Genomic DNA, 15,522 nt, shown 5'->3' with positions numbered 1-15,522 from the left:
GAGGTGACAAGTGTAGCATAAAATATGCAGGAATTTGAAAGACTTTTTGAAATACATATCATTATTTAATAACACATATTACAGAGATTGTTTTAAAAGTCATTTAAAAATGCAATCTCCAAATTAATGAAGAAGTTTTTACTGTGCATGTTAATATTCCCTGGGTGAATAGTAATTCTTAGTTCTAATTAGGCATCCTCTCAAAAATTATATTTTACAAGGATGTCCCACGTAATGTTATGCCAGATCTCGGCATTTATTCTAAGATGTTCATATTATCTAATTAGCACTGTAATGTATAACTACCAAAAGCACAACTAATGTGAATGTCCTGGGACCTAATACCAGATGCAAAAGGCTAGTAAAGACATTTCAAGGTGACTTAGTAGCAACTGTATTTCTAAATGCCAGAATAGCCAGTGCTAACATTCTGTTTTCAGAATCGGATGTCTCATTATCTCTCACCTGATTTGATGAGGAACCAGAAGCTGAAACCCAGGAATGTTAATGGAAAAATATTAATAATTCTTATGGGATACTCTACATGATGTTATTTCTTTTATAGTTTTCTCTCTTCCTGTAAGTTTATAATATTTGAGAAAAAGACAAAGAAACATTGTGTCTGCAAATTTCAAAATTTTCCTATGCCTAATTGGTCAAATATATTTTCTTTTAGGGACTTTATATAAATATAAATACATATATAACAGAATGAGTATTAAAGAAAAGAAGATTGAACATATTCCTTCTGATCTTATTACTCAGGGGACATTGAAATACAATGTGAACAAGGATAAATGTCATTGGGGAACATTAAACTGTCAATACAAATGACCGAGCAAAATGCTCGTTTCCATTTCTATCATTTCTATGGGTGACATAAAGATCAAAAGAATAAACTGCACAGAGTCTCTCTCATAAGATTTTTCAGTTTCAAAAACTTGCCTACCCCCATCTTTCACAACACAAAACAATGATGACTTAAATAACTGTGGCTTTTAGACTTAGAGACAAGATGCTATGCAACAGAATACTAGGGTCAGTCTCTTTCTGTTTATTTTTATCCAACGATGGTGTGGCGGCCAGTATTCCATCCCAACAGACATCTCTTAACATTGACATGTAACAAGTGCATGTGGAGGATTATATATGTTCGATCCTGGCCTTCGGATAAACAGATAGGTGCCATTTTTGACATTCCAATTGGTGATGGTACCAAAAAGTCAAAGACTTGTTTGCTGAATAGTTATATTCTATAATGATTATTTGATTAGCATTCCTATTCCTCCTCCAGATGAAGGCAGGATTCAGAAATAGAGGGGAAGTAGGTAAAATGGTGAAAGGGAAGAAGAGGGGTTGGTGGAGGAGACAGACTGTCCATGATTATGTTTATTACAAATTAAAAGCCACCACGTTGGACACTGAACCCCCACAACCCATGAAAAATATCACCAAGCACAACAAAGGAATAAAGGGCAATCATGGTCCTTCCCAACCCCGTGGAAATTTCAGTGAGTAGAGTGATTTTGATATGTGTACCCTGGCTCTGACTGAACAAAGTCAAAATGCAGGACTCCATCATGACATAGAAATGTCAGCGGGTCAGTGAACGTCAGTGAAAACTAAAGAGCAGTTGTCACGTGGGTGAAGACTGCTGGGATTACCCCGGGCATCCCTCATGGTCAGGGACAGTGACAGAGTTGTTCTTTCCCACAGTTGGTAAGGATTGTCTGGAGACAGAACAGGAAAGCAGATCGAGATTACAAATGATATTTCCTGCTTTGGCATCATGGTTAGGAGAATCATGTTTGATGGTTATTTTAAAAATATATTTAAATTTAAAATTTAAGAGCAAGGAAGCGAGTGCACTCTACACATACCGTCTGATAAAGGCAGCTGACAGAATTTCAGTAAATTGCCATTTGGTTGGTGAACTTTAGTTTTTTCCCTCCCTCAACTTCCCAAATAAATCTTATTCCTTTAGAGTCAATTTATATTTCCCAGCGTAATGATGTATTTTACCCATTCAGCTATGCTAGTGTTCTGTGAAGCCAGCCAGCAATGATCTCACCTCACCTACAATATAAATCTATCAGTGAATAAACAACATCATTTTTATTTCAATGCCGATGACACACTGCATGTCGATTTGGCAGTTAAATAATTTATCTCTCTTTTGGGTGCAATCTGCTAGGCTTATTATAACTCTCCTTCTGATACTCATTTCGTGTTTAATAGTTCTTTGCCTCACGAGGATGCCAGTCAGTCAATTAAATTGAAATGTCATTCTGACCTTTTATTGGAAACAACTTACTATTTTTTTTTCATTTCATCTCAAGCTTTTTTTTTTCCATTTTATTCAAATTAAAAGCCTTAATTGCTAGTATTCAGAAACTTCATACTCATTAACTTTACAAAACCGCGTGCTCATCACCATTACCGACGATTTATCTTCCCAGAGGTTATCCAGCTGAGTCTTCCTGAAGACCAGAAGCTAAGCATCACGGCGGCAACAGTGGGACAAAGTGCTGTTCTCAGCTGCGCCATCCAGGGGGCACTGAGACCCCCCATCATCTGGAAGAGGAACAACATTGTCCTAAATAACTTAGATCTGGAAGACATCAATGTGAGTACATACATCCATGTTGCTTAGAATTTGTGCATTTCATGTGGTAGACTTTGTGGAGTCTGCCGAGCTTAATGAAATTGGGTGTAGAATAGAAGAGAGTCGTTGGAACATTGTCATAGCCTTTCTGCTGTCTGGGAAGTGCACTTACAGATCATTTGAAATTATCCAAATCGCTTGTATACAAGTGTGGTAAACAGGTTATGTACCACTGTGTGGGTGGGATCCCAGGAACTTAAATGATAAAGGTCTGGCTTTAAGAATTTTTAATTACCAACAATTAATCTCTATGGATTTGCTACTATAGTTGAATAACAGTCTATAGCTTGTGAAGTGTTAAAGTGGGTAAAAGCAGATTTTTGCCTCAAATACTTCATACAGCATTTGAAAGAATGGATATTAATCAAACAAATAAAGGGTTTATTTTCCCAGAATAAAGGAACATGGTTCATCACTCGGATTTATTCTTAGAGATTCAGAATCTAAACTCTGTTCAGTAGGGTCCAGCCCCAGGATTCAATAGGGTCCAGCCCCAAAGATGAAACAAAAGCAGAACAAACTCCAGGGTATTCATCTGTTCTTTCCAAGCTGTCTGTTTAAAGTGAGCATGAAAAAGTGAATGTCATCTTAGATGATGAAAAGAAGTAAAAATTATATGTTATGGGATGTCTGTGGACATAGGGTGGGGCGATCCTCTGCCTTGGTGATTTGGGAGTTTTATGATGTCTTTACATATAAATTTCAGTCATTCTTTACTATCACTCAAGAAAGCCATCACCTGTCCACTTATTCTTTGCTGCACCTTAAAGAAGCTCCCAAACACAGGCCCAAAGAGTCACTCTTATTTACTACATTTTACTAATATTTTTATTTAATGTCCTTGAATGCTTCAAAAAAAGAAAACTTCTCCATTTTTTTTTTTGATAAAATTTTTCTAAATGTGCTTACATCTGGGAAATTTCCTCAGAGTATATGGGAGAATAATGTCTAATGCTCTAAGATATCAAGAACATTGTGCCTTAGGACAGCTACACTCAGGAGCATTCAAGATTCCTTGAGAGGTATGGACCTAGACAAAGTTATAGTAGGCTCGCATCATCCATTGTTGTGTCTACATTTTTGCTTTTTTTTAAAGTTGGGGTAAACTTGGTGTATAATATTATATTTTATTTCAGATGTAAGACGTAAAAAATAATCTATCTTTGTACACACTACAAGGTGATCCCCTCAGTACATCTAGTTACCACTCATTACCATACAATTGACCCCTTTTACCCATTTTCACCAAGCCCTTTACCCTTTCCAGTCTGATAACTGCCCATCTGTTCTCTGTATCAATGAGTCTTGTTTTGTTTTGTTTGTTCATTTGTTTTGTTTTTTTATATTCCATATATAAGTGAAATCATATGGTATTTACCTTTGATTTCACCTAGCATAATGCCCCCTGGTCTGGTATAGAAAATAAATATATTTTCTTCTTTTTACTCAGCTGAGAAATATTCCATTGTATATCTATCACATCTTCTTTATCCAGTCATCCATGGATGCACATAAAAGTTGCTTCCGTATCTTGGCTTTTGTAAATAATGCTGCAATGAACATAGGAAGGCATTTACCTTTTAGAATAAGTGTTTTCATGTTCTTAGCATAAATATCCAGAAGTGGAATAGCTGGGTCATATGGTAGTTCTATTTTTAATTTTATGAGGAATCTCCATAATGTTGTCCATGGCAGCTGCGCCAACTGCCATTCCCACCAACAGTGCACAAAGGTTCCTTTTTCTCCACGTCCTGTCCAGAACTCATTATTTCTTCTCTTTTTGATAACTGTCAACCTGACAGGTGTAAGATGATATCTCACTGTGATTTTGATTTGCATTTCCCTGATTATTAGTGATGTTGAACATCTTTTTATGTGCCTGTTGTCCACCTGTATGTCTTCTTAGGGAAAATGTCTGTCTAGATCATCTGCCCATTTTTTAAACTGGATTGTTTGTTATTTTGCTATTGAGGTGTTTGAAGTTTTAATATATATTGGATATTATGCTCTTACCAGATATACGGTTTGCAAATATTTTCTCCCATTCATTAGGTTGCCTTTTTATTTTGTAAATTGTATCCCCTTTGCTGCCCAAAATCTTTTTAGTTTGATGTAGTCTCGCTTGTTTATTTTCACTTTTGTTGCCTTTGCTTTTGGAATAAGACCCAAAAACTTCACAGCAAGGCTGACGTTGAGGAGCTTATCACCTGTTTTCTTCAAGGAGCTCTCATGTTTTCAGGTCTTGCATACAAGTCTTAAATCCATTTTGAGTATATTTTTATGTAAGGTGTAGGACAGTGGTTCAGTTTCATTCTTTTGCATGTGGCTGTCCAATTTTCCTAACACAATATATTGAGGAGACTGTCCTTTCCCCATTGAATATTCTTGGCTTCTTTGTTGTAAATTAATTAACAATTATGTATGGATTTATTTCATGGCTCTCTGTTCTTTTCCATTGATCTAGTTGTCTATTTTTATGCCTCAAACAAATTGTTTTGACTACTATTGCTTTGTGATGTAGTTTGAAGTCAAGGAATATGGTACCTCCATCTTTGTTCTTTTTTTAAAATTGGTCATTTAAGTTCTTTGTGTTTCCACAGAAATTTTAGAATTATTTGTTCTATTTCCATGAAAAATGCCATTAATATTTGGATGGAAATTACATTCAGTCTGTAGATGGCTTGGGTAGTATGGTCATTTTAACAACATTAATTCTTCCACTCAGTTAACAGAAAGTATCTTTCTATTCATTTGCCCCTTCTTTTATTTCTTTCATCAGTATCTTATAGTTTTCAGTGTACAGGTCTTTCAACTCCTTAGTTAAATCTATTTCTAAGTATTTTATTCTTTTTAATACAATTGTAAATCAGATAGCCTTCATAATTTTTCTTTCTGGTATTTCATTATTGTTATATATAAATATGACCGATATCTGTATATTGATTTTGTATCCTGCAAATTTATTGAATTCATTTATTAGATCTAATGTGTTTTTACTGGAGTCTTTAGAGTTTTCTATATGTAGTTATCATGTGATCTGCAAATAGTGGCAATTTTACTTCTTCTTTTCCAATTTGGATTCCTTTTGTTTCTTTTTCTTATCTAATTGCTATTGTTGGTACTTCCAATAATTTGTTGAATAAAAGAGCCTAGAGTGAGCATCCTTGTCTTATTCCTGATTTTTAGAGGAAAGGCTTTCAGCATTCACTGTTGAGTATGATGTTAGCCATGGCCTTGTCATACATGGCCTTTATTATGTAGAGATATGTTCCCTCTATACCCATTTTGTTGAGAGTTTTTATCATAAATGGATGCTAAAATTTCTCAGAAGCCCTTTTGATTTCTTCTTTGATTTCTTTGTTGACTCATTGGCTGCTCACTATTGTGTTGTTTAATCTTATATATTTGTGATTGTTTTTTAGTTTACTTGTAATTGATTTCTGTTTTATGCTGTTGTGATCGGAAAATATGCTTGATATTATTTCAATCTATTTAAATTTATGGAGGCCTGTTTTATGGCCCAAATGTAATCTATCCTGGGGAAGATTCCACGTGCACTTGAGAAGAGTGTATTCTGCTGCTTTTAGATTGATTGTTCTGTATACATCTATTAAGCTCAACTTCTATAATGTATTGTTTAAGTCCAGTGTTTCCTTATTGATTTTCTGTCTGGATGGTCTGTTTCTTGATGTAAGTGATGTTTTAAAGTTCCCTACTATTGTTACATTGCTGTCAATTTCTCAGTTTAAATCCATTAATATTTGCTTTATGTAGTTAGGTACTCCTATACTGAGTGATTTTATATTTACAAATGCTCTATCTTCCTGTTGGATTGACCCCTTTATCATAATGTAATGTCCTTTTTGTCTTTTATTATAGTCTTTGTTTTAGAGTCTATTTTGTTATGAGTATGGCTACACCACTTTTTATTTTTATTTGCATTAGATGTCTTTTCTGTTCTTTCACTTTCAGTCTGTGTGTGTCCTTAGTGTCTTTAGATCTGAAGTGTGTCTCTTGTAGGCAGCATATAGATGGGACTTGTTTGTTTGTTTGTTTGTTTTGTTTTTACTTTATTGAGTCACTCAATATATTTAGATTATTCAGTCCACTTACATTTAAGGTCATTATTGATAAGTATATACTTATTGCCATTTGCTACTTGTTTTTTGCCTGTTTTTATAGTTCCTCTTTATTTTCATCCCTTGCTCTCCCTTCTTGTGATTTGATGACTTTCTTCAGTGTTATGTTTAGATTTCTGTGTCAGTATCTTTTGGGTATGTACTTAAGTATTTGTTTTGTTGTTACCATGAGTGCACATGTAACAGCCTATTTTAAGCTGATAGCAACTCAAGTTTTAACACATTTTTTAAAATCTACATTTTTAGGCACTCCCCATGTTTTACATTTTTGATGTCATATTTTACATCATTTCATTTTGCATATTTATTAACTAACTATAGTAGTTATAGTTAATTTTGCTACTTTTGTCCTTTAGCCTTTATGTTAGTTAAGGCTAGTTAAGGTTAGTTAAGTGGTTAGTCCACTACCTTTATTATACATTTGCCGTTACCAGTGAGATTTTTACCTCTTATATTTTCTTATTACTAGTTAGTGCCTTTTCTTTTCAGCTTAAAGAAGTCCCTTTAATAGTTCTTGTAAGGCTGGTTTGCAGGTGATTAACTCTTTTAACTTTTGCTTATCTGGAAAGCTCTTGGTGTCTACTTCAATTCAATTCTGAATGAAATTTTGCTGGGTAGAGTACTCTAGTTAGACTTTTTTGTTTTTTTGTTTTACTTTCTGCAGTTTGAATTTATCATTGCCACTTCTTTCTGGCCTGCAAAGTGTCTGTTGAGAAGACAGGTGATATTCTTATCGGGGCTTTCTTGTACACAGCAGTTTTGTTTTGTTTTTTCTTTTCTGTTTTAAAAATTCTCTCTTTATCTTTTACTTTTGACATTTTAATTATAATGTGCTTGCTGTGGATCTTGTTTTGAATTCTCTTTGCTTCCTAGATCTGAATGTTTGTTTTCTCCCCCAGATTAGGGAAGATTTCAGTCATTATTTCTTCAAATATATTTTCTTCCCCTTTCTTTGTGTTTCCTCCTTCTGGTACACCTATTATCTGAATATTATTCTGCTTGATTTTATCCCACAGATACCTCAAGTTATTTTTAATTTTTTTTTAAATTATTTTTTTCTTTTTACCACTCTGGGTGAGTTTTGCCGTTCAGCTTCCAGGTGACTGATACATTCTTTTCTTCATCTAATCTGCTTTAGAACTCTTCTAGTATATTTTTTATTTCAGTTATTGTATTCTTCAGCTCTGTGACTTCTATTTGGTACTTTTGTGTATTTTTTGTCTTTGCTGAAGCTCTCACTGTGTTCATCCATCCTTCTGCCATGGTTGGTGACCATGACTTATAACTCTTTATCAGGTAGATTACAAATCTCCATTTTTAAGTTTTATTTTTTTCCTCCTGGTGTTTTTATCTTGTTCTTTTGTTTTTAACATATTCCATTGTTTCCTCCTGTTCTTGTCTCTGTATTTGTTTCTATGTATTAGGTGAAACACTGCCTCTCCCAGCCTTGAAGGTGTAGCCTTGTGTAGACAATGTTATTGTTCAAACTTGTCCTAGTTCTGATCGTCTCTAGACCCTTTGTGATTGTATAATTGGCCTAATTTATTCTTGGTAGGTTCCACTTATTGAGGTTGGCCAAGCCATGTCAGTATTACACATGGAAAGATTACTGTCAGCACCTAGTTTTAGGCTGATTGGAAGCTAGACCCTCAGGCAGCTTTTAAAGTATGCGAATATACACAATCCTGTGTGACTGCCTTTATAAACCCTGCTGGCCTCCAGACCAGGTGATTGGAAGATGTCTCCTTGGAGACAGTTACAAAATCTGGGCTCCAGATAGCCATGTAAGGTCCTTTCTGGGAGGTACTGGTGAGCTGTAGCAAGGCCCAGGGAGAGCACAAAGATGGCATCTCCAGCCTGCATTTGCTGAGAACTCCTTTGTAGCTTCTAGATGTGTGATAAGCCCAGACCCTGCCCTTCAGACTGGCATACAGAGACAAGTAAATAGGGCTTTGTCACAAAAATTCTGGGTATGTGATGTAGTCTGCTGCCTGTGTTGTGTCCTGGAGGTGGTAGCCTGCCAAGAACTGTCTCTCCAATTGTTTCAGTCCTGTGGGGCCCAGAAACCTAGGTCCCCTTGGCCACCTGCACTGGGTGCTCAAGGGATGTGCCCTGTATGGACTATGTGCTCATCGGGTTCAAGAGGGTCACAGACTAGCCTGGGACTGGGGGGAGCAAGGGTAACAGGAGGGTTTCTGGGTGGGGCAAACCCATCAACCTCAGTGAGACTAAGGGGGAGCCCAAGGCTGAGGGCAGCCCATCAGCTGCAACAGAGCCATGAGTGAAGCCAGGGCCATGGGTGAGCCTGGCACCAGACAAGCCCACAGGCTGCAGCAGGGTCATACAGGGATCATGGGTGGGGAGAGATGGTTGCCTTTAGTAGGGCTGTGGGAGAGTAGGTGGAAGGGGCAAGCCAGCCAGCACTAGCAAGGTAAGGGGCACTAAAACTGGGGCCCATCAGTGCTGGCTCTACCAAGGTGGAGTGAGAGAGCAAAATGGCACCCAGCCATGCCTCTGCCCCTGGAGAAAGCCCCAGCAGATTCCTGTGCCCCGGGAAACACTTTAAGATTAGCTGAGGAATCTCTTTCCATATGGTCTAGGTATTTTTCAAATGGTGTTTTTACCCTGGGCTTGGGGGGTAGGGTGAGTCTGCAGGTGAACCCTTTGAAACCAGACTTTCCAATCTCCACAGCATTTTGGGCACCTGAACATAAGCCCCACTGGTTTTAAAGCTGGCCTTTGGGGGTTTGTCTCTCCAGTGCAGGTTCCCAGGTTTGGGGTGTTTGGGGTGGGGCTTGAACCCATTGCTCCTCAGGGTGAAGTCTGTAATTGTGGACTTTCTCTGGTTTGGGGAGAAAACTGGGTGTAACATTTTGGGGGAGACTGTATTTCTGCCTTTTCTACCCATCTCAGGGTGGGCTATCTTTTGTTGTGGAGCAGCTGTTCAGCTAGTTTCTAGGTCTTTTTCAGAGGGAATTGGGCAATATGTAGCTGTAGATTTGATGTGTGTGGAGGTAAGTTTAGGATCTTTCTATGTCACCGTCTTAAACTACTGTCTGCATTTTATCTTTCCTTTTCTACCTTAATCCTTAGTATACCACGATTATTTTTAATAAGCCCATGCATTCTTCAGTGTTTAGTTTGAATACCTCAAAACAAGCTGATTTGAATTGTTTCAAGAATCAGAAGAGTATGCTATGAGTAATACTCACAAAGCACTAGTCTGTGGACAACTTGCAAAAGTGGACACATTCTTGTGACTGGATCTTGTAAATTATTTTGCTTACGTTTTATTCTGGACTGTTCTAGAATCTCGAAATTTCTAGAGAAAAAAATGATTGCAGATAAGTTAGCTCTCTAAAATATATGTCAATATTAGATGAATTCTGGTATCCATAAATTGAATTGAATTGGTTGAAGTTATTTTTGGATACATTTCATAGAACAGGTAAATATTGAGAATTTTAAAAATGCTTCCAATATTCAGAAAGTTTCAATTTCATTTCAAGCCATATTTAATTAAGTTGAACAAGCATTCATGATGTATAGTGTACACAGAACTACAAGCTTTTGAAGTAAAGCTGCAGGGAAAAGCCAAAGCCTTATTAAAAAGGGATACACATTCAACTTCTCAATACACTCCTAATATTTTCATTAAGTGCTATGACATCAGCTGTGAAATTATCAAAATATTTTTAAAGAATTTACCAATATAATAAAATGTGAAATAAAAATTATAAAATATCACTTAGTATGTTTTTCTTTGTCCTTATTTCTGCTTAAAGTCTGCCAAAATAAAGTCCTCTACATATAAATAAACTATATATGTAAGTATATTTATAGTTTATTTATACGTATTTACATATCTATAAAGTTTAATATGTATATAAATTTTATACATATAAATATATATAAATAAACTATATACATATATTATATACATGTGTGTGTATACATACATATACAAATTCATTACTGTCTGTGGTGGACATCTAGTGTGTTTTTGGTTACCCAACACTTTTGAATTCCCCTTCAATATTTTGGTGATGCTTTGATTTTTGCTTACCCCACGGTGAAAACTGAGTCTTCTTATTTGGCCTTCTTTGCAGTTAGGGAGAGGATATGTGGATAAGGCTCTGATAAAAGGAATGCTGAACAAGACTTCCTTTCATAAGCAAGAATGTTAACCACTATGTATAAAAATTGATAAAAAAACAAATTTCTTCTATATAGCACAGGAAACTCTATTCAATATCTTATAGTAACCTTTAATGAAAAAGAATATTAAAATGAATATATGTATATATATGCACGCCTGGGACATGATGCTGTACATCAGAAATTGACACATTGTAACTGACTATACGTCAATTAAAAAAAAAAGAAAAAGGAACAGGGGAATGCAGGTGCTTTACAGAGTTGACTCTCCCTACGCATCCTCCCTCATGAGTGCTGGGGCAACAAGCTCCCACTTTCAAGGACATCGTGACAAAAACTCTGGAGCTGGTCAGTGTTCAGCTTCAATGGGGTCTCCAATTGGCCAGTCTTAGCACGTGGCTTGTGCACCTTCCTGGCTTCTCATTCCACAAGACTAAAGTTCTGATCTTCTGGTTATTCTCTGACCTTCCTAATATCTTTATTAAATCCTTTTCCTGCTTAGAACTAAAAAAATAATTTCTATTGTTTGCCACTAAGAACACTGTCCAATTTTTTTTTGGATTTAATGTTTTAAGCAATGTCTATATTTTTATCTCCTTAAAATATATTTTTAATTGTTACATATGAATTTCCAATGTTTTGAAAGATCAAGATGACCTTACTGTAGTAAAACACATCCTCAGTTTGTTTATAAGCAAAGAATACTTTCAAAAAGCTCAGATATTAATCAGATTTTATACCCTATTGGTATATTGTCTGTTTTCAAGAAAGTGGGTTTAAGTTTTATTAAATTATGTAAATTTAAAATTATATGTACTCTTTATGTCAAAGAGAATCAGAAACAATTTGCAATATTCTTTCTGATTCCTTAATATATATTAGACAAGATTTAGTATTTATTCACCCAGTCAATAGGTGAATACCTTCTGATTGCAAAAGATGAAAATAATAGGCATATTTTTTAAAAAGCATAGCTATCCTTCACCTTTTATATCCCCTTACTTCCAATCTCAGGTGAAGAAAGCCTGTGAGTACATTTTTAATTCCTTTCCCATGCATTGCAAATATAATTTTGTTTATTTAATTAGACAGATTTATATTACTTCTCATTACCTCACTACCTCATTATCTCATTAGCCCTAAGAACAACTCCACAAAGCAAGGAAGGAACTTACCATTTGCACCTGTGGGAATTTATGCCAAGAGAGATATTCACCCCAAGTTGTTGATCTTATAGGTCGTACATCTTGGGATGTTTACGTGACCTGATTTACTCTAGATCATGAGGTTATCCACTGCATGGAGATGAGATGTTCTGTAGTTTTCTGCTGCCCTTTGTAAAATGTAACCCAAATAATTCTGGCTCCTGTATATTACAAATAGATCTGATATATTCTGCTATTATGTATGAAGCTTGTTGACGATCAGTGGATATTTAGAGTCTTTCATTTTGCCTGCCTTCTGTTTTGCACCAAATAAGTAAAAATAACATCACTGAACTCCTGGAGTAAGTATGATACTGGGATTTGCAACATGGGCTGGGATTCAGACTATCTGAATTCTAATTAGTATAAAGTCTCTTGGGAGTGATTTTCCCTCAAGCAAATTATATAACCTCCCTATGCCCCAGCTTCCTTATCTGAAAATTGTATACACTAGTAGAATGAACTCATTTTTGTGTGAGAACTAATGAGATAAAACATTTCACAGCTGATAAAACTTGATGAGGCACATTGTAAATGTTCAGTTAAACTAGTTCTTTGTTTTTAGTTCCCTCATCTTCTCTTCCTCCTCCTCCTCCCTCTTCCTCTTTCTTCTCTTCCTCCTAATATATGTTTCAAGGAGCATAGATACATCAACCTGATGAAAACAACGTGAATTCATTGTTAGAATACATACAGTAATGAAGGAGTTTGGAAATGTGTAGAAAATGCCAGAACCAAATCATATCCAATTATAGTCACTGAAATTTGAAAAATTTTTTCTATTCAATGAAGCTTTAAGATTGTGCTGTTGTCTCTCCCTATTAGCAATCTTGTATTAATCTTTGTTCTACAGAGAGGCTATTAGATTCACTCAGCTATTATATATTTATCCATTTTGGGGGGATATGTGTCTTTAATTCTCTGTCTGCCCAAATTTTGGAAAAACATAATTGACTTATTTGGATCATCCTGTTTTGGGTGGAGCTTGGCACACAAACTTCAATTTTGGTATTACTGGGACTAAGCTTGAGTCCTAATCCTGGTCTGATGAGCTCTGCCCAGGGGATGAGGATGAAGACCACAAGGTATAGAGAAACACTCTCCTATTGACATTACTTCTCACCAACTCATTCCTGATTTGCAATTTTCTTTTATTAAGAAAGCTCAATTAAGGAAGGCAAGGTGAACATAGAAACAAAGGTATAGAATTGAGAGAAATGTGGGTAGAAAATAGAATTGCCTAACAGTCTTAGTAATCAGAAGTGAAGGAAAGAGACAAGTTGAAATATAGCACTTTTTCATATGTTTTGACTTTACCAAGAAAATTTTCAGTTCATCTTCGGATAGCAAAATTTTGTTTTCCTTTGTTTTCACCTGTGAAAATATAGGTCTAAAAATCCTTGTTTGTATCCTATTTATAATATCTGTGTTTTTCACCATTTATTAACTTGTAGTACATCTTGGTCTACATTTAACACTGAAATCAAACTTTATCTTATCAAATTTGTCTTACTAGATTTCAATCCTAGTTTTGCTACTTTTAATTATGTGATCACAAAGAATTGACGCTTAAGCTTCTGTCTCTTCATCTATAAAGAAGAGATTATTGTCAAATTCAATGACATATTACACTTGCTCAATGAAATATATGGAATTTTCTTATCATTACCAGTAGCTTGATTCAATGTGGCATTGTTGATCATATTGATTAACAATGCCCCAGGAAAATATTATCTCTTTGAAAAACAACGTAATGTAATTACTGTTACTATGACTTTCAACAACTTTACAAGTAGACTTGCTAGATAAAATGCAGATCTCCAAGGTTAATTTGAATTTTAGATGTACAACAAATCAACTTTTACTAGAGGCATATACCAGATGTTGCATGGGATATACTTATACAAAAATCATTCTTGCCGATCTGAAATTCAACTCTAGTTGAGTGTCATATTTTACTTGTTATGTCTGGCAACAATTTACATGAAACTCAAATTGGTTTGAATACTGCATTAAAATGATAATTGCTAAAAATGTTACTGTGGCTTGTATCAGTGAAATGAAGTGTTTGAACTGTGGAAAGTTCCTGTGAAGTTAAACACTTGGCTTTGTAGATTCCTTTTGTTTTCTCATTCCTAGCATTTTTCTGGGATTTTTGTTTTTCTACATCTGCCTAACCTGTGTTAGTAATTGTGTCCAGCACTCAGTAAAAGACTCAGAAAAAAAAAAAAAAACAGTGAAGGAAATGGACAGAAGTTTATTCTTTCATAAAACATGCTACCCACAGCTGAGCTGATAGATCTGTGTAGCATCTGGAACTCAATCTCCTATCTTTTCTGGCATTCCAAGAGCATGGTTTTCATCTCCAAGATCATCTCAGGGTTCAAGAGGGCTGTAGGAGCTCCAGCCACCAGTCCATATATTCCATCAATTTATAATCCAGGCTTGCAGTAGTCCAAAGCAAGTGAAAGACAAATGGTACTTATTCCTCAAAATCCCACACTGTTAATAGGTCACCGATGTGCTATAACAGTAAAAACTATGCCAGGGAGGCCGGTAAATACAATCCTTTAGTTGGATGTACCGTTTCGCCATCTGTTACAAAGGAGGACCCGGAGAGCAATTTCGACCTCCCTCTACAAGGCCGGCTAAGAGGATATAAGACGTTTTATTTAAACTTTGTCTTTCTGCATTGATGAAGAAGGATTATCCCTTTGAATTCTAATTGGAACATCTCTGCCCACCATTTTAGTTCTTCACGTGGTGGTATCAGCCTTCAGTTTCTTTCTTTGATCATTTTGCTTTCAGAGTCCTCTCCTTAAGAAGTCTACTCACATTTTTTGCATTCAGTTGGATGATTTTTCCTTCTAACCATTCTTGAGATAGCTCTATCCCTACAACTTATTGGAGGTGATTCTCACTGTGTACAGTTGATCTCCCTTTAAAGCTAAGCATTCTGTTGGGAAAAAAATCACGAACAATAAAACAATTAAAACAAACATTTTCATTCATATCAGGATCCAATTGCTGGTGTGGCAGCTTGTCATATTACTAGTTTTTTTTTTTAATAGTAGATTTTCTAGTACATAGTTGGCAGAACTAGCACTGAGAGAAAACCTATCAAAGTATAACAAATAAAATGTTCTTTATATGTCTATCCAGACATACAAAGTCATCAAGTGCTTAATATAAATAGTATACTTTATTCTGGTAAAAAAAATAAAATAAAATACAGTTCTGGAATATGTACTGTACTTAAATTTAGAAGTAAAATCCCTAAGTCATATTTAGTTCCCAGAGACTGAAAAGACACTGTTACTCAATTTTAATATTTAAAGCAGTATGAAAATATAAC

At 35.5% G+C, this 15,522-nt stretch overlaps 1 protein-coding gene across 1 annotated transcript in view; it reads left to right on the top strand.

The window, feature by feature from the left end:
* FSTL5 (follistatin like 5) overlaps nt 1-15,522 on the top strand; it is a 667,318-nt gene that overhangs the window by 444,708 nt on the left and 207,088 nt on the right. Inside the window, exon 7 of the mRNA XM_074376817.1 lies at nt 2,460-2,626. Within this exon, the coding sequence (XP_074232918.1) occupies nt 2,460-2,626 (167 nt within the window). The remainder of the gene's footprint in view (nt 1-2,459; nt 2,627-15,522) is intronic.

This window comes from Camelus bactrianus, chromosome 2 (assembly GCF_048773025.1).
Source record: "Camelus bactrianus isolate YW-2024 breed Bactrian camel chromosome 2, ASM4877302v1, whole genome shotgun sequence".
NCBI lineage: Eukaryota > Metazoa > Chordata > Mammalia > Artiodactyla > Camelidae > Camelus > Camelus bactrianus.
Note: the sequence above shows the minus strand (reverse complement) of the source record. Positions and strands in the feature narration are given on the sequence as shown.